Below are 20,251 nucleotides of genomic sequence, written 5' to 3' on the forward strand. Positions count from 1 at the left end.
GATCCCCTAATCTTCATCATCATCGTCAGATCCTTCTTCGGATTGTCGATCGCCTTCTCCATTTGCACTACCTCAATCGGATCTTTTTTAGAGCGTCCCTCGACGTTCATTTCTGGTGCCGTCTCCATTGGTGCCCCGTCGATCGAATTTTTTTTTAGAGAATCTTGCATCACGGCTTCTAATGGTAGGATTGTGGGTTCAACAATAGGAGCGGCATGTTCTTTTTCCTCGATCGTGGGTCCCATTTCAGCAATCAAAACTACGATCTGCCTCCTATGAGCTAGAATTTGCTCAAATCTCTTCACGTGCTGTGAATCCATTTTACCCTCAGAAATCATGATAAATAATCAGCACAAAAAAGATCTGTGGCTACCTCTATAGATCTGTGGCTACCTATGCCTTCAAAGTGCAAATTTAAAGGAGGAAGAAAATGAAAAGCTACCGCAAAGTGATTAAAACCTTGAAGAGACCGTCATTTGAGTGGTTCCATCAGTTACGCCTATCCGTGTTGGTCGCATTAGGCTGACATCATCCACTTTAAATGTAGAAGACAGACGTGAAGATAGAAGCGTGTGGCATTGGATCCGAGATACTTTTGGAATACTCCTTTTGCCTGATCCTCAGACTCAGAAGTAAGAGGATAGTGTTACGGTGATTACTGTGAGTACCTTGGATCAGTACTATATCACAACACATGTCAAGTTTTCAGATCATCAACACGACTACTGACCATCGTATGAGCTGAGTCCATCTTCATACTGAGCTAAGACATCACCAAGGTCTGACCTGTGTATAAGCTGCTCAGTCGATTTATCTCTTCAATATGCGCGGCAGCTGTCTATCCCGAATAGATAAGATTTGGCATAACCATCTCTCCTGATCTCGTGGGAGCGATTAAGAAGTGAATTATTTTATCCAGTTTGGCATGTCCAATGGCCCGACAATCTCAGGATCGTGTAATCTCATAGCTAACAACCTAGCTGTCCGACATCTTTTTATATAAATAACCAAAGCCTCGAGGATCCAGGTAAGTCCAATCAAATTCCTTTCAGAGAATCTGTTGCTGCTCTCTTGTTCTCTGTTTTTCTGACTTGAGCATCGGAGGATCCTTATCGGAGCTACAATCTTTGGTTTAGGACTTATTTTGCAGATGACTCCAGCACCAGCATCGCCGTGCGAGGTTTTCAGGTGTCCATCTTCCAACCCCGATCGATTTCAGCAGCAATAATAGTAATCCCTTAGTCGGTTGATAGCAGCCTCTGATAACTCGGACCTCTTAATGAGAGGCCTAGAGAGGTTCTTAGTGGCCAGCTGTTCATCTGACTCATCCGGATTTGAATGATCCTGTAGAGAAGATGCAACTTCAGATTCACCCTGAAGAACTTCCTCGATCTCCCGTGCGGCGGTTAGAGTTCGAGAATTACAGTCTCCGATCGGATTCTCATCTCTGGACTCTCTACCAACAAAAGCCATGAGTAGAAAAAGAAAAGACTCAAATGAAAACCTAGAAATAGGAGAAGACTGAGAAAAAAATCTCAAAATAAAAGGATCGATGACGAAGACCATGATGCCAAAGGTCGACGGTGATGGAAAGCCGGCATCGGAAGAGATGGCTCGTCGGCGGCAAGACCTAAGCTCTCTATGGAAAGGGGGGGGGGCACGAAGGACCTGAGATGGGGCGGGGACTTTGAAATCGAAAACAGGAACTGAGAAGATAGCCCTTATTTATAGATCCTTTCGACGGTCAAGATCGACATCGAGTCCCACGCCTCAGAGATCTCGACATGTGACGGCAATCTCAGCCAACGATCTCAGTGCCCGTTCGACATACCACCGCTCAGATCTCATCGGGTAAGCCGAATCCGCGTGATGATAAACTGGCCAATGGACGGCCGACATGTGGATGACTCTTATAGTGTGCTCATTATTATCCTGCCAGCTGATCTTCTACCATCAATATAAAAAATCACCTCGAGCACTGCAGCATTAATTGCCGCATGACCTGAGATGGGACAGCGCTGCCACATGTTCTATGAGAAAACAAGATGACAATCCATCCGACGAAGTGATAAGCCAATCGAGTGGTAGTCGGCGAAAGCAACTCAAACCTGTGCGAAGGAGAATTCCCTTCACCCGATTAACTATGCAATCAAGACTCGGGAGTTGGGGGGCTAGTGTTGGGATAGATTCTCATCATTTGGTAGACTATCAGGTCTTTTCGGATTCGAGCCGATTAAAAGATCTAAACCGACTAGGCTATTACAACTCAATCTGACTCGGATTAACGAGTTCCGCCTGCTTTGATTTGCACTGGCTATTATCATGGACTTCCGGCCGAGTAAGGGCAGTCTACTCCTAGTCGGCACCAGACTGACTAGGCTCAACACGCCACCCACTGCCGCCAACAGTTGATAGTGCTCGGCTTGTAATCGACCTCTTACTTGATATACGACTGACAACGCCAGTTAATAGTGGGGTATTGCCTCGCTCGAGGGCCTCATTTTGCCGACTTTGACTTTATGTGCCTCTATCGACTAGCTGGACACCAAACATGGCCGCCACACCATTCTAACAGACCACATCAAGGTCATGTCAATCAGGCGCCATACTTTGGATGGCTAGTTGCGCGTCGTGATGGGATGCTATGAATTTATTAAATGCGTCTATAGGTTCATTTATTACATCCTATGCATAGTAACATCTGTCGTTTTGTGCATGCCGAATAAAAGACACGCCCACCATCATCATTTAAAGATGCCCATGCGGCACCATACGACAGAATATGATTGACATAATCACTTGTCCTCTCACTATTTATTTTGCTTCTTCTATAAATAGAGATAAATGGAGATCCCTCCAGATATGCACACTATTGGCAACCCAGAGATTCTGTTGCTCTTTCTTCTCAAGTCATCTCACTGACTTGACTGTCGGAAGATCTTCACCGGAGCCACCTCCGGCAGGACCTTCTTTGCAGATTCATCTTCTCCGACATCGAGCGGAGATCAGTGTCGATGTTTATTGAAAACCCCTTGCTCGCCTTCAACCTTAACTGTGTGCACTATCTCTAATGACGGCACACCATTTCTCAATATTTTACTGGTCCGTATTCAAGCGCGGCAGCTAGTCGGCTCCAAACCGACTACCGAAATAAGAGAAAGGCTACAACAATGTCCACACTGATTTATGCTGTCATAAATCAATACTGTTAATATAACTTTTTCTTATCAAAAAAAATCCATATCCGATCCAAATGGTGCCTGAGAACGAGACACTGGAAAATGCTGGCATGCGTTCTATTATGCATGCAAACTCTTAACTCCTAGTGAGGTGTATCAGATGTCTGCATTTCTCCCACAATTCAATATCCTCTTCAATCACGTGAATCGCACGTACCATGCTCCAGCAAGCATGCACCATACCGTAGCAAATATTTCCATCAACCATGCATCTCTCCCGGGCCCAAGCACTGCAACAATCCCATTCCCAGCCTGGAGGATGGCAAAGGAGGCAAAAAAAAAAGTTTGGAACAAGCTTTCCCAACTTGACTATAAACAAACTTGACCTCAAAAGTTGACCCGGCCAAACAGCATTCGATCGCAACGGATGAAACGATTTCCAAGATCTTCTCCTTAGTTTGCAACCGTACCACCGTCATTTCCAAGCCAGTGCCCGACAACATCCAACCGATCGACTTGCTCATCATGCGATGAGCCACCGGCAAACACAATTATTACTTCCCAGAAGGGCAAAGCCTTTCTTTTCTTTCTTTCACCACTTCAAAAAGCTCCCTTTCTCTGCTTAGATTGGTGCCGGGCAAAAGGGGCAGGAAGAGATCTCCCCTCGATCTCGAGTCCTTGTCGTGTTGGGCTGTGGATCTGCTGCTGGATTGCGTGCCGGAAGGGTGGCGTACTGTGGGTCAAATACTCGCATTTGGAGGGACGCAAGTTGCACAGCATGAGCCTATTGGGAGAGAGAGGTTTGGATGTAGTGCAATTGTTAGTTGGGTTCCCATGGTCCACAGTAGGTGGGTTGGGTGGTGGTGCTGGTGCTGGTGACCTCACCAAAAACTTTGTTTTGACCGGATTTTGCTATTGGTTGGGCTTCCGTCATCAATCTCATAATAGTGGTACCCTCATGCATGTTGTTGTTTGTCTAGTCAGATCGAACATGTGGATGATTGAGACTGAGAAAGGTAGTCATGATGTACATATCCAAATATCGTGCGTTAATTTTATGTGGTAAAGTTAAACATAAGGATAAATAAGATCAAGTAGAGACAGCTCTATGCATACACAATGTAGCATGGTTTCCACAATAGTTCGGTTAAAGGGAAGTAGGCATGTGTCGCATATTCATTGACGATTTGGTCGACACCTCATCAGTCACTGAAAGTGATCTGTGAGTTGGCTGAGCTTGCTTCACACAACAAAGAAATAGTTTCTCAACTACTATTCACTCTCCTGTTGCTTTCTTTCTAACAGATAACCGCAGTAAAAATAGAGTGAGGAGCTAAAAGAGATTCAACATTAAATATTTAACCCTTTTAGTGGATCTTGCTTTTGACCAATCAAATTTAGCAAAAAAATGAGAAAGATTAGGTAAAGGCATTTATATCATACATTTTATAAGTGGCATAAAGGTATGGATGGTTTACATGACGCAGAAATAGCATTCAGCATAGTGTTACTGTAGCAATTGCAGCTTATAATTTGATTAAAAAGTATGTATATGGATAAGTAAGCACATTTTTTACATATTAAATAAATAATTTGCTTAGTGCAAAAGTTGCCGCGATCAAGATAGAGGAAAAGGCCAGATATCTGTTGCATGCGTCATTGGTGATTTAGAATATGATTAGATTATAAAAGGTGGGTAGAAAGAGAAAAGATGCGACATGGTTGGTACTTAGCCGCCTAGCTGCAGAGTAATCTACCAAAGTGCGTAAAATATTGACTTTTAGTGATTTGAGGCTGTAAGTAGGTGTGATTGACAGACAACTAATAATGATGTCTCCAGTCATCTAATTAAGTTGAAGATTACTGAGATCGTTGAGTTTGGTGCATGATAATTTATATCAAGTAGAATAAAGATTCCGAATCTTGAGCATTATGAACAAGAATTGCCCTTTTGAATATACTAATTGTTACGACTAAAAGCAAAGCGCACGAAATCTTAATGACCTAAATATGAATTGCTTCACATGGAAGTAATCATTAGAAAACGACATGATATGATAGATACAGAAAAATTTATTTATTACCTATAATTGTTAGAAAAGGAGGAGGTATAATTATGGGACGACCTTTTGGGCGATGGGACAATTAATCGTTTAATGGAATCAAAATGATGAGCAGATAGTCTCATTATTATATTGAAACAGGCTAATAGGATAATTTTGGATAGTAAATCAGACATGATAACTTGTGCACCCGACGTAGAAGTTAAGATATTGCGTTAATTAGCAACCTGGCTACAATCCATTGGTTGCGCCACAAGTACAAGTTTATGCTTCGAATCTTGGTATCGCTGTGTCCTATATATTTATCCCAGGTGATTCTCATAGGTAGTGGTCCCATTTTTAATCTTCAAAGAAAAATAAATATAAGGTTTATTTGCTCAGAAATTAATATAAAAATTGGTGTTGAGTGGATGGAAAGCAACTTTAAATTCCACCAAATTTTAAATTTCACTCTACTGTCGCGCAATAGTATAGGCAAATTTAGATGTACAAAATTAATAAAAAAAAATTATGCCGTGACGCAGAGAGAATTTTTTTAGACTCATAATGATTATGAATCAAGAAAAAATATAATTTATATATATTAATTTTTTTTTATATGAGATATATTTTAAAAAATAAAATCGTGAGATCTTGTACAATAACATTAGAGATCAAAGTGGACAATACCTTATATATACGGACGTAGAGGTATAAACTAATCATTCGAGCTATTCGATCTCTTGATCTATGACCGAAATGTTGACACCGTATGTGAAAACATCTCTTGCTCACACATACTTTTTCTTGATACGTGAGATGCACAGAGATATAAACTAATCATTTGAGCTATTCAATCTCTTGATCCATGACTGCAATAATTCATATTCTGCTCAAGTCTCATGGTTCTTGAAAGTCAACCAGAAAAGGAAAATGAGATGATGTCTTCATTAGATATATCTTGAGCAGGAAATTTTTTTTTTGTGTATACAGTGACTCATCTACTGTGGAGAGATGTTCCTTAAGGTGGAGAGATGTTCCTTAAGAAGTACATCAGATTTCTTATACACAGTGGAATTTATATTTGCAGAGATCTCCTCATGATGACTTAAATTTCAACTTAATTTATATCATGGTTTTGGATCTTGGATTATTCATGAAAAGTGGCTATCATTTTAACTATTCAAATAGGAATTTCTGCACGAGCATTGGAGCTGCCGTCAATTTTACCCACACGATGCTATCTTCTATTCGTGTATAGCATTGTCCCCAGGATAAAGGTGATGCCAGGACATGTGCCATAAAGGAGTGGATGCAATTTCTTTTCAAGAAAAAAAGTTTGGTATCAACGCAAAAGACAAATCTCAGGACCACAAAAATTTAGTGTCCTTCAAAGAAGAAAAGGGGACATGTGGGTCATATCGTGTCAAGAGGGTCAGACCCACAAGCACCAACCTAACATATTACAGTAGATTTGGACTGAGCCTTAAGCATTTGTATAGTGACCTAATGTGCTTGTACGTGTCCAACTCAGCCATGCATTTGTCATTCCTGGCTGATCTTCTTTTACGGGAAGAGAAGAAAATGACATACCTTCTATGAAAAGCACCAAACAGTGAACATTTTGTTTTTGGGGATTCTGCATGAGAAATCTTCAAATCTCAGCGTCTGAGGGATTCCCATTTCTCTAGCATGCCATTCAGCTGTGACCATGTTCATGCACGACAAGTGAAATCGATTGCAAACTGGAGATGGCATACAAAATCTGTACTAATTGATACTGTCTGGTGATCATAAAAACATGCCATGGAAATTGACGTGCAACCTAATCTTGGTTCATGAATATGGTTTTGTCCAAATCAAGAGCAGGATCCGGTGGAAAACGTGGTAGAGTTGATTTGTTTCTCTTATCTAAGTGATCCCTGAAGTCTGGCAAGCCAGTGGGCCATTGGTGCTCCCGCACAGCCCTAGATCCTGTTGTGTTATGAGCTTGATTTGACCCGAGTAGTACAAACCAAGCAACTGGCCGAGGAGAAACCATGATGGATCAAGCACTATCTCAACCCAAGATTAGACCTTTTTCCTTTTTAACATAGTGGGTAAATAGGAAAAGATATAAATATATAATGTTGCCCAAGTTATGGTAAGTTGGTTATGTTGGGAGTCCATGTTGTCGGCTCATAGCTCGATCCGGCAAAAAATTTCTTGCCCAAGCCTCGCCTACTGTAGCTGTGGGAGGTCAGTTGTGTTGTGTTGGTGAATATAAGAATGGCATTGCGCTAGTACTGACGCGCTAGGGATCTTTGTCTCTGCTGATTCCACATGGTATTTGTTTCATATTTTTTCTCTGCATGTCTTAGTTTGGTTTTGATTTTTCTTGTACTAATTGACTTTTGTCGATGCATTGATGGAGTTCTTCCAAAGTCTCCAATCCGGACACGAACAAATTTCATGAAAAAAAAATGATAATGATGTTGATTTTTGACTTCATAGCATATCAGGCCAACCCTGTAAAAAATGTCTAATCACAATAATTGGTATCAAGAATAATGTTCTCATTGGTTACTGTATCAATGCTGCTTAGTCATGCATCATCTGTACATCAGCCACCCATGATTAAAGATCTTGTATATATGATCTACCACGTACACCAATGTACAAAATTTCCATGAATCCCATGTGCCTTAGCTCAAGCGTCGTACAGTCCTAATTTGTACAAATCCCGAGGTGCAAGATCCTGCCGTCTACAACACCGGACCAGAGATAGAATGACTGAGATAAGCCTCTGCAGTCCTGAATGGAAGCTGTTGCAGTGCTCCAACATCCATTACCATAGTTTCGGTGCAAGGTTAATACGTTAGCCAAATGACATTACCTCCACGATTATCATTAGTTATTTTTCGTGATCAATGCTTTAATTATAAAAAAGCTAATGAAATTTCTATTATACTTATCACTATGACAAAATTTGTAATTAGCTACTTATTTTTCTAGCTAAATTACATTCTTCTATAACATAGACGTTGACATGGTCGATGCTAAATAGGTTGTAAAATCATCCACTTCTAAGTTGATGATGCTATATATTACGCATAAACCCAACTGCATGTAGATAGAATTTTTTATTAGGTAACAAAAAAAGTAAGTCTTAATGTGTAATCGTGAGAGTTGATATTAATCCACAGGAACAACTATGAAAATATTAAACTTAGTAAGTTATTAAGGTTTATCCATGCTACAAGTTCCAAGATAGAGATTTTTAGAAATGCAACATCGAAAAAAATCCAAACCTAAAATCTTTAGTTGCCGAGTGGAATAGCATGGAGTGTTACAAATCAAACCAAATTCGTCGCAGTTTATCAATAAGTAGCAGATGGGAGGCTGTACGCTCCTAGAATTACCAAGCATCAAGCAGTCACGATATCAAAAGCTGATTGGCTACAGCGAACAGCAGATCCAGGGCAGCCCATGAGGTCTCTCTGGCTGCCAAGTACGGTGGATCATTGCGGACCCATGACAGCCAGATTTTAGGACTCATTTTCTGGACGGTGCTACGGATCAGTGCTGCTTGTCCAACTCTGAAATTATGATCGACAATAACCTCAAATACTTGAAACCAAAAAAAAAAAACAATAATCTCAAATACCTTTTGGACCAACGAACATCACCCCAAAAGGACCACCGGCCCCACACGCACGCACGCACGCACAAAGACACCCCCTTCCTTTGAAATGGTCCATAGTACCCTCTCCCCCACTCGCACGTGTAGTACGTGTATTTTTCCTTCTCACCAATTCCTTTTCCTCATGCACCGTGTGACGTACATCCATTCCCTCCTGCTTAGGCGTTAAGATAAGAACTGGGGCAAAAAAACAGAGACCCGGGCGATGTGACGCGCAATCTTCGCCCAGATAGCCCCGCCGGGCCAATGGGGGGTGGACAGCCGCGCCCGCGGGCTTTGGGCTCGCTCCTTTTTCACCGCCCTCCCCGCTGGGCCCGCCCAAATCCCAAGCCGAGATTTCATGGCCCAATCTCCCGGCAACGTGTGTCAGCCTTTCGAAAGCTTAGCTAATATGGTGAAAGATCCGTGGATCCAAAACAAAAAAGATGAAAAAAAAAGAAAAAGAAAAAGAAAAATATTGGGAAAGACCCACCACCACACGCCTGGCTAAAAGGGGCGAACAGCGACCCAGGCTTTTTTGCATGCCTACTTTCTAATTCCTATCGACCTGTTTTGAGGTTAGAAGGTGATTGGACGAGGGCTGGGCCGCGTCGTCAAAGAGATGGAGAGAGACCACAACAATAATAGGATGTGGCGTGGCTATCACCATGTTGAGATGCCGGGCTCTATCCATCCATGAGGCGAACTGAGAAGCGGATCCTCTTCTCTCTGGTGCCACTGGAGGGCAGAGGGTAAAGGCAGCGGTGGATGGGATGCTGCTTGTGGATCGTAGGGTGGGGATTTGTCCCCGTGGGCGGAGATTCCGCGGTGTCGTCATAAAGGCGCGACCGGGACGCGTTTGTCCGTCTCCCGACACGTGGATCGTCCTGGCTCGCTGAGAATGCCGGAGAGCACTCCCGACCAGTTCTCCAACAGCTAACATCACACACACTAGCACCCAAATCGCAAAGCTCTCGCGTTGATTCCTACCGGTATTCTTCACCGCGTTTGCTTTTTTTCTAACTTCCAAAAGAAGATATATTGTTCTCCAGTGTGGTGCGTGTGGGCTGGCACACACGAAGCGGGGGAAGCCAAGGGCTAGTTGTAGGGGAGAAAAGTAGTGATGCATGTATATGATTCATAATTGGGATGGAAATAGCACAGAAAGATAAAAAGAGCGGAATCGCTGGCTCTCCCTTTCTCCCGGTTGCCTTTAGAAGCTGGACTAGATAAACGAGAACTGGCCAATTAATTTAAATGAGAGGAGAGAAAATAAGAGGAGGGTGCGAATCCGGACACAGGATATTTGGGTGGCTGGCGTCAGAAGTCGGTATCAATAGCCCAGGAATTCGAGAAAGAGGGCGAAGAATATGTATCGGGAACCGGTACCACGATGTGGGTGGGAAAGGAGACTAGTGTGACCAATTCAGTGCTGAAAAAGAAAGAAAAAAATAAAAAAAAAAAAACTACTGGAATTAAGCAAAGCAAAGCTACCTACAAGAAAAGCAATGACAACTAGGGAATAATCAAGCAAAGGGTATAAATAGAGCTGTGTGAGTGATGGCGAGAGCGTGAGAGTGTGAGTGTGCGCGTTTGAGAGTAGGATTAAATCGACAATATGAAGCTGGAAAGTAAAAGGTGGTGGGATTGTGGAGTGGTGGTGGTGGAGGGCCCGGGAGGGCAAAAAGGTTCCCCGAGGGAGTGAGAGGGGGGAAGGCCTTTCCACACCTACAAATACCACCGCGCCCTCCGCCATTTCTTATCGGCCGGCCTCTTCCAGGAACCCGAAGCCAGACCTCAAGGAGAACGAGAGCGAGCGAGTGGAGGGGAGGAACCGTTGTTGGTCTCTCTCCCTCCCTCTGTCTCGGAACCTTCATCTCTCTCTCCTTCCATCAGCTACCAATCAACCAAAGTGCTTGTGGGACTGTGGATGCTATCCTTGTTTGAGGTAATTAAAATCTTATCGCTATTTTACATCCACCCACTGGCCTATCCTTCTTAGGAGTAGTACTATAGACTACCTAACCTCTCCCTCTCCTACTACTAAATTATTAGCCTTGAGACTCTCCTCACCTATCTTTTTGACTTAAAGACTGCGATGAAATCTCTTGGCTTGACATCCTCCTTTTTAATTCTTTTCTTCCAGTGATCCATAACACCTTTCCAGTTCCTAACTTTGCGGGTGTCTCTCTCGGCCCAAAGATGTCGGTGGCTGTGTGCAGAAGCTCCTTCTCACCCTTCGAATCCATTCTCGCGCCAAACTTAGCAAGAGAGCCCCTGCCAATCTCGCCTACAAATTGGCAGCCGCCGGCCGAGCAATACAAGCCTACCGAACCCCCGGTGGAGGCCGAGAAGGACGACGACCGGCCGGGGCAATTCGACATATGGAGCTCGATCCAATCCCAGAAGGCCAGGGAGACCGCCACCGCCGATCCCATGGTCCCTTATGTCCATCCTCTGGTGCGGCGCTCGTCCAGCCTGATGAGCCAAAAGAGCCTCGAAATCTGCACCGAGAGCCTCGGGTCTGAGACGGGGTCCGCCGATTTCTCCTCGTTGCTCGACGACCCCGACTGCTTCTCTTCCAAGATCGAAGCGGAAGAGGAAGAGCACAACGAATTAGCTCCTCCAATCCATGAGACACGGCCACTAGTTGACGAAGAAGAAAGACCACGCTTCAGAGTGGCGAAGGCGGTAGAAGAGCGGCGAGTGCAGAGTGGCAGGAAGGAGCTGGTTTCGGTGAATTACCACTGCTCTATTAGCAGGAGGTCGCCGCCCCGATCATTCCCACCTCCACTCCCTTCCATCTCCCGGCGCGACGGGCCCTGCATCCACATGAGGCCGCATCGCTGCAACGGCCGGCTCGTCGTCGAGGCCGTGCCCGTCCCCTCCCAGAATTACCTCCATGCTCAGCGCCAGGACGGCCGCCTACTCCTTTCCTTCATCGATGCCACGTACAATGACCCTGATGACATCGAGATCGACACCCCAGAGGCAACACAAGAAGAAGAAGATGTTGTGGAAAGTAAGGCAAAAGAGGAAGAAGAAGCAGAGGAGGAGGAGGAAGCAATAGCAATGGCACAGGAAGAAGAGGGAGAATTGGAAGAAGAGAAGAATTGTGATGAAGAGGAGGAAGATGAGGAGGAGGTAGAGGAGGAAGTGGAAGTGGTGGATAGAGGGACAGTTGTAGAGGTGAAGGTCAGCACACAACCCCAGCAACAGAGCGGGGCGATGAAGATGCAGCGGTCGTCATCCTTCGTGATCAACAAATTCGTCGGCGCCGGTGAGACCCGGTGGGCCGAGAAGATGGCAGAATGCAAGCCAACAGCACCCGACAAACAACAAATCCAGCAAGAACATCACAACCCCGGCACCGCAACACCGACACCAGCCCGACGGGCGACGCCGACGACGACCACGGCGGCGGCGGCGGCGGCGGCCGCCTCGACCTTCAGCACCTCATCGGAGGGCTACTACTGCAGCTCCTACTCCTCGTTCCATTGGAGGGACCCGCAGGTGGGCGGCGGGCAGTACGCGTCGCCGGACGACCACAAGCTGCTGTTCACGTCAAAGCGGCGGAACCGGGAGGAGCTGCTGCACCACATGAGGAGGTGCAGCCAGCTGCGGAGGCCGCTCTTCATCTTGGAGCCCTGTTGCATTGCCACCTCCTCCTAAGTTGCCGCCTTGCACCCATCCATCCATCCATCCTATTAATTGCCGGCCAACCCTTCCTAATTATCATATTATCTACTAATTAAAAATTGTTATTAGGATGGTCGCAGTGATTGGTGCCGCCCAGAATAACCGTGTATCCGAACTCTCACTCTCTGCAGAGTGAGGGCTTTCTATGACCCATTACAATTAGCATGCTGCTTTTAATTACCATTTGTCCTTTTCCCATTTCGTGATTACGTAATTAATTAATAGACCATTTCAGATGATGTGTCTCGTTGCTAATTGATCAATTAGCTGTTAATTGTTCATTTATCTTCTCTCCCTTGGAAACATTTCAGAAGAGGTTACACCTGCTTACTCGTATGATATATTATTATACCAGCTGAAATGCCACGTAAAAGCTAGTGAGCTAGCTCTGCTTTGGACTTTTAGCAGGTGATGTCTTTCCTCGTAAGTGTGCTAATGGAAGAATAATGTGGCCGACATGAATTGGGAGAAAATATATTAAACAGATTTAGTGCGACAGATTTTAGTATTAATTTGATGAGGGTAGGTCAAGGCATCAATCCGAGGTGGGACAGCCTGCCCCGACAGTGCAAAAACTTAATAAAATTAAGGAGGCCAAATGGGCCGGGTCCGGTCGGCCGGCATAAAATCTAAGCCGGATTACATCAACATTTTAGGGGAAATATTGGGTCCGGTCAGATTAATTACTCGATCCAAAATTTAGAATAACCGGGAGTTATGATCCACCCTAATTTTGTCCAACCGGCATATAATACATGTTGTCAAAACTTTATGCCCGTGCAAAGCAAGCGATTTATTAAGCAGCTAAATACATGTAATGCATCAGCAATCCCAGTCTCCAATAAATTATGGAGACTTGCCTTTTTTTTTTTTTCTTTTTTCTTTTCCCTTTGATCTAGATGCATTCAGACTCTAATGAAGACGTAATCATGCTTCGGCATGGCTAAAAGTTTAATCAAATGTAATCATAAAAGTAGCTTTCAATGAAAGTTTTAGTGAATGTGTAAAGTATGGTCACATTTGGTTGTTTAAATCAAGTCAAATTAGCTTGATATGGTTGAGAAGTGGGATGCCTTTGTAGTCCAAATGATTCTGATCGTCTTAGCCCAGGCCAGCCCAGTGGCGTTAGAATAGTTAAGAACAAGTTTTAGTTGTGTTGAAAGTTTTTGGTGATTGAATTAACCAAGTTGACATCATCATGCAATAGCTAATCAATGTAAATTATGGACGATATTAACTGCAAACCTTTTACCTAGAACTAGAAATGCTTGGAAACTTCAAATTCTTGCATCTATAAATTTCCATCCAGATGCTACATGAACATAAATATCAATCGTCTCTTTTTGCAAGATTTTAATGTTACAGCAACCACAATACAACATGATGCTCAGTGTGTTGTCCCAAAGGTGATATCCGTTTTTTCACAAGTGGCAATTTTATCTAACATAATTAAAATTTCCAAAAATTAAGTATATTAGGCAGATTTCTCATGCATGATATATGGTTGGTGAGCCAATTAAACCTTTTGTATACCCTTCTAGTGCCACTATCCTTCACCGGAATATATATTGCATATATATGAATAAAACTGAGTTGGGATTCCAATGGGGTGGACTAGAAAAAGGCTAGTTCAGCAATTATAGCCATGTATCCTGTGACGACTATGATTGAGTGAGCTCGATATGGTATAATATCCATGAGGTCTACTCAATTATGATCGTTGCAATGTACACAGAAGGCCATAATTGGGAGGCTACCCTCTTCAGTTGAATGGTGGATCAATAAGGATCCGAACTCAATAAAATTGATGTTGCCAATGATAATTCAATTTACTATGCCCTTGCATAAATCTCAAAGTACTATATCTTCTATAATCCATCTGCTTGCAAAGATCTTGAAGTTTTTCATTTTCCATTATATATCTGCTTGCACAAATCTCAAAGCACTCCATCATGTATCATTGATCGGCTTATATAAAATTTAAAGTGCTCCATCCTTTGTTATCTATCTACTTGCACAAATCTCAAAGTGACCAATCCTCTATTCATCTATTTGCACAGATCTCAAAGCACTCCATCCTTTACCATCCATCTATTTACATAGATCTTAGAGCACTCCTTTTGTCATTTATCTCTTTACGTATATCTCAAAGTACTCTATTTATTGTCATTCATATGCTTGTACTGATCTTAAAATATTTTATCTTTTGTCATTTATTTGCCTGCATAGATCTTAAAGTGCTAATTTCTTCTTTTTCTTTCAATTCTGACCAAACACAAGAGTCCCTTGCTAAGTTAGTGGGAATGGCAGTTATAGAATTTTATAAAAATTAAACTATTAGATAACACTCACGTGATAATATTCTCTAATAAAGACAGACAGTTGGGCCATATTGCAGTGATTTTAAAGTTTTAGGATTAAATTAATATTATTTAAACTTTTGGGGTCTGAATATATACAACCCAAATTTGGAAGGATGTCTTTATAATTTTTTCTTATAAGAATGTATAAAAAAAATTTTATACGATATCACACATATTCATCATAAATGTTGCCTCTAAGTATGTGTGCTTTTTGGCTCCAATCTTTTGGATGCTACCAAATTGGTTAATATTGTGATCAACTTTTGTTGATAATATTTCGATGACAACAAGAAGGCAGGGGAGAAGCGGGATTCGTGATTCATGATCATGATTCTAGATTTATGGTGGTAAGTGGGAGACACCTTCTTGATAGTATTGCTCTAGGAATAGAGCTGCAGATGACCTGGGCAGGCATTATCTTCACCAAGTTGAGACTGGGAGTGGAGAGACTTGTAATCAAGAGAGACTCGGCCATTATGATGGGTTGGTTATGAAAACAATCGAAGAAGGTGATGGTGCACCCACTCTTTCATGATATATGGTGATTGACAAGGGATTGTTCTTTGATTGATATTAGATATTTACAAGAAGACTAATAGTACCGCAGATTGAATGGCCTTCTATATAGTGAAGTACATCGAAAGGATCATTTGGACTGATACAATAGATCTATCTTTATCATTTCGTGATATTCTTTTTTCTGATCTATTTTATTGTATTTACACTAGAATTGTATGAGTGCTCTATCCCATAAAAAAAAAAGAGAAAAATTATAGGAATATCCCCTCAATTTTAGCTGAATTTTATTTACTATCTCTGTACTTTAAAAGTGTCTCACTGATCATTCTAGTTATCGATTTATTCTAATATGATCCCATGATCTATCTTCGTTAATAAAATTTTTTAAAATGATAATAATATCTATATCTTCATCTCCTCTCTCTTACTTTCTCCCTCTTCTCTGATTGATCCTCTCCTCCTCCATCACATTGTCTCTCTTTCTCCCTCCTCCTTTCTCTTCTTTTTTCTCCTTCTCTTCCTTCTTATACATTTCTCCTTCTCTTTCTCCCTCCTCCCCTTTTTCCCTCCTCCTTTATCCTCCTCTCCTTTCTCCACCCATTCCACCATCTCCTCTTCCTCTCCATCTGCTTCTTCTTCTTCTCATCTTCCTCCTCTAAGCCGTCCATAAACCATCCACCTTCACGGTGACATCCTCCATCTTTGTCCTTTCTCATCTTTCCCATCTTCTTCCTCCCTATTCTCTTCTCCTCATCCTCCACCATTTTCTTTACCAGTGGCCCCTCTCTCCTTCTCTTCCTCCTCATTCTCTTTCTTCTCCTCATTCGTTTTCTCCTCCAAACCAATCCATGAGGCCTATCTTTTTAGATGGCTCCCTCTACATCCATCCCTTCTCATCGATAAAAATTTTTTGTCTCTCCCCTTCCTTTTTACTTATTTCTCCTCCTCTATGGTGGCTTTCTCCACCTTCTTTCTTTTCTTCTCATTTATTTCACCTCCTCATCCTCTTTTTCCTCCAAATCATCCACAAGTCATTCTTTTATGGTGGCCCCTTCCACCTCCATTCCTTCTCGCCAGTATCCATTCTTTCCCCTCTTCTTTCTCTCCACACTCTTCTCCTTCTTGTCCTCCTTTTCCTCCTCTAACTTATTTTTTACCCGCGACCATTCTTCCCTCCTTATCTTCTTCTTCATCCATTTTTTCTTCTCATCTTTTTGCTCCTCTAAGTCTACCTATGAACAAGGGGCATTTTTGTCCATTGAGAGAGAAATCTAACATCATTTATTTGTATAATAAATGATTGGACTACATCGAAATATATCAAAAACTAGAAGAATTAATTTAACACCTTTTAAGATATAAAGATGTAATTGAAATTCAGTTAAAATTGAATGGATATTTTTATAATTTAAAAAAAATATATATTTTTAAATTTTTTTTTTAATATCATGATAATAATTTTTTTTTTTTTAATTGAAGTCGAGAGTATCATTTGAAACATGCTCAGAATATTTAAAAATTAAAATTTTACATATAAAGACGTCATGTATAACGGTGTAAGTCTGGTAAACAAGCTGATGGGAAACAATAATTAGTTTTTGTAAACGGTGACGATAATGCTTAACTTTTCAATGTCACAGGGCGATAAAATATATGGCGTAGTATGGTGTGGGACCCTTGGTTCCGGCAGGCGACCAAAAGCAAGTTAACCTTTATTTCAGGTGGGCTGTCTGATTGCACGGTTAGATTTTCCGTTGAAAGAGTGGAGATAACGGCAGAAATTTCCAAAGATTTGTGTCTGCCGGTACCATCACTCGTCCCCCCATGGGCAGAAAATGTTTCACTGAGAAGAATGTAGATAGAGAAAGAAAAGGATGATATTTGGGGAGGCTGGCGTGGTTCATTGACCCTGTCACTGCTGCAATTGTAGGCTAATATAATAAGCTTCCATCCAGGAAGTTGACGTTTCTGACCAACAGCCTTCCACGTCGGTCCTGGTTTTCCATCCTCGATCATCTCCGAGAGGTAATCCGATGGGTTGGACACACACACACGCGTCTTCCCCCGCCTTCCCCCCCCCCCACATCTTTTTTTTTCTTTTTGATCATCTTAAAAGGTAGCAAAGTAGCAACAGTGATTGCAATGCAAGGAGATGTCTCAAGAGATAGACGGAATTAACTTGTGGTACAGATGAGGTCTGATGCATGGTAAAATGTTGCATCTCTGGATTAGGATGGATGGTTAGCAAGATGCACCATGGTGCACCACAGAAGATCTGCACTTTATGTGTATAGGTTTTTTTTTTTTTGGTTCACCTTAAAAGGTAGCAAAGTAGCAACAATGATTGCAATGCAAGATGTCTCAGCTCTGAAGGGATAGATGGAATTAGCGTGTGGTGCAGACGAGGCTCGGTGTACGGCAAGAAGATGTCGCATCTCTCTCAAGGAACATCTAGTATTATTAAAAATAAAGACTTTTAACGGATAAAAACAATCAGAGTTAGGTGTTGGTCACCAGTGATGTTACGTAATGGTGTTGTGTGCCCCTGCATCTCTGTATTGTTTGTTGTAGATATTTCAATATAGAGGTTCACTTAAACCGTTGGTTAGATTATTATTTTTTTTGTGTGAATTTGTTCGGTAATTGTTACTTTATTTGTATTGGACATTATTTAAATTAGACTCTCTTATTATATCATTTTTCTCCCCTTGATAACTTTTGAGGGCTTGAACTGTGAGCCGTAAATGCTATCTCTATAGGCCTTTCTTAGGCCCTCCCTTTTTTTTTTGAGTGCCTCCTTTGAAATTTAACCACTGTTTGAAATTTAATTGGAGGCCATACATTCTTCCCCTCCAAATGATGGAGTGACCCTTGCTTACATATTTACGATTGTCAATGCAGTAGTACAAATGGACCACTTTTTTTTTTTGGGTACATACAATGGACCATCTTGACTGCTAAAGGGAAAGTGAAAACAATAGCCATACAATATCATTAGGTCAAGAGAATATGGAAAATCTACCAAAAAAAAAAAAAAAAGGAGAATATCGAAAAAGGTGAAAGAGAAAGGCGGGTAAATAGGAAGATTGCGTAAAATGGAAGGTATTGCTTGTTTGGCATACTTAGGGAGGGGCACAAGATGTTGACCTACTACTAATATTAGGGTGGGTTAAGTAGAAGAGGAAGTGGGAATCCAAAGAGCATGTCATCAGTGCAACATCCATTAGCCTTAGCATGTCACAACAATACGACCAGACAAGGCAAAGGCAAAGCTAAAAAGAAGAGGATGCACCAAGGCAAAAGAAGGCGAACCTAATGCCTTTTGTTCCCTCCCCAACCTACCCGTCATCTCATGGCAAAGTTAACTTCGCTATTACTAATATATAATTAATTCTTCGAAGCTTATTGGTGGATATTTGGCACCATCCTTGCTCCTTCCCCTAGTTTGTCAAATAGACATGACAAGTATGGAGTAGTGCTTTGTTTAAAGACGATTGAGGGCCAGGGAGCACCAATAGACAAGAAGAACTCGGCCCATCCTTATAGGTCTCAACCATGGGTAGATTGTTTGCTTGTGCCAAAAGGGACCAACCAGGTCCTCGGATCTCTCAGTTGTGCATGGTCCGAAACCAGGTCATGGCAAGTGCGAAATCAAGCCCATGGCCATGATGTAAACTATAGGTTGATGGGATACAACAGAGGTTCACTTGCTCAGTTCCCTTTTCTCTTGTTTGTCTTCGTCACCTTATAATAATTGCACGTATTTTATGATGATTGTGGCTTGGAACCATGATTCTGACTCGAAGCAGACCGGAACGGCAGCTACTAAGTTATAAAAGAGTGACGAGGCAAAAGGTCTCCAATCCGTACAAGCCATGTTTGCGTGTGGTCGCGGTCACGGGCTATGTGTTGTGTCCTTCGTTGTAACTTTTGGGTGCTTCGCTTGCTCCGTGTTGTCACTCCGTGCATGCGGTGTGACACAGAGCACTTCGATACATTGGCTTGGTGAAAGCACTAAAATAATAAAAACTCTACCAAAAAAATTTGAGAACTCTTTGTTCATAGAAATGCCATTATTCCTCATGTAATTTTTTGTTCCTAGCCGTGATTAATGAAACATCAACCATATTTCTTTATGATTGCCTCCGAGTGACATATTGAGATGTCATTTTTCTTAGTGTTACTATGCCTATCATGCGGGTTGCTGGACCCTATGTAATTTGAAGTGAAAAGCTTATGTTTCTGATTAAATAGACACAAAATTATCCAGAGACATTAGTGTCTTAAGCTTTTCTTTGAAAATTATAGCAGGCATTTTATCATCGGAATTCAAACCCTAGAGCTCTATATGGTGGAAAGGAATTCAAAGATGTGAACTAGCTAAGCAAAGATTGATTGGTACAAGCCGCAAATTGAAATTTCAGAATGCATGTGATGGTAAAGAAGAAACCGATATATGTGGGGCTTTGACGTTGCAATTAGATCAACCAGCAAATCCTACTTTGACCAAAATTAAGAAAGCACATGAGCATTTTTCTTTTGAAGTATAGATAGGTATTGTTGGGACAAATTAACCGACTCCCGACTCCGACTCTACATCGGCCGTATGAACATATTACGCCAACTTACGATCGATGAATCGACCTACAATTGGTTACTATCAACCATCAACTAATAATTTGGTTAACTCCTGATCGAAGACCATCGGTATATCAGAGTTACCAGCCGATGGTCATTCGGATCATTACCGACTTATCAGTATTACCGACATATACTCGATCTATCTGC

The 20,251-nt window shown here is 42.0% G+C and overlaps 1 protein-coding gene across 2 annotated transcripts; it reads left to right on the forward strand.

Annotated features, from left to right (window-relative positions):
• The first annotated feature begins 10,451 nt into the window (after nucleotides 1–10,451).
• On the forward strand, nucleotides 10,452–12,820 carry LOC105041313 (uncharacterized). Of its 2 annotated transcripts, none has more exons than XM_010918233.4 (2): nucleotides 10,452–10,830; nucleotides 11,085–12,820. In XM_010918233.4, the coding sequence occupies exons 1-2, from the start codon at nucleotides 10,813–10,815 to the stop codon at nucleotides 12,552–12,554; spliced, it is 1,488 nt and encodes a 495-aa protein (XP_010916535.1). In that variant the 5' UTR covers nucleotides 10,452–10,812; the 3' UTR covers nucleotides 12,555–12,820. The 2 variants fall into 2 exon arrangements, with proteins under 2 accessions (XP_010916535.1, XP_010916536.1); XM_010918234.4 differs by having other exon boundaries at nucleotides 10,457–10,830; nucleotides 11,029–12,820.
• The last annotated feature ends 7,431 nt before the right edge of the window (nucleotides 12,821–20,251 follow it).

Source organism: Elaeis guineensis, chromosome 3 (genome assembly GCF_000442705.2).
Source record: "Elaeis guineensis isolate ETL-2024a chromosome 3, EG11, whole genome shotgun sequence".
NCBI classification, from domain to species: domain Eukaryota; kingdom Viridiplantae; phylum Streptophyta; class Magnoliopsida; order Arecales; family Arecaceae; genus Elaeis; species Elaeis guineensis.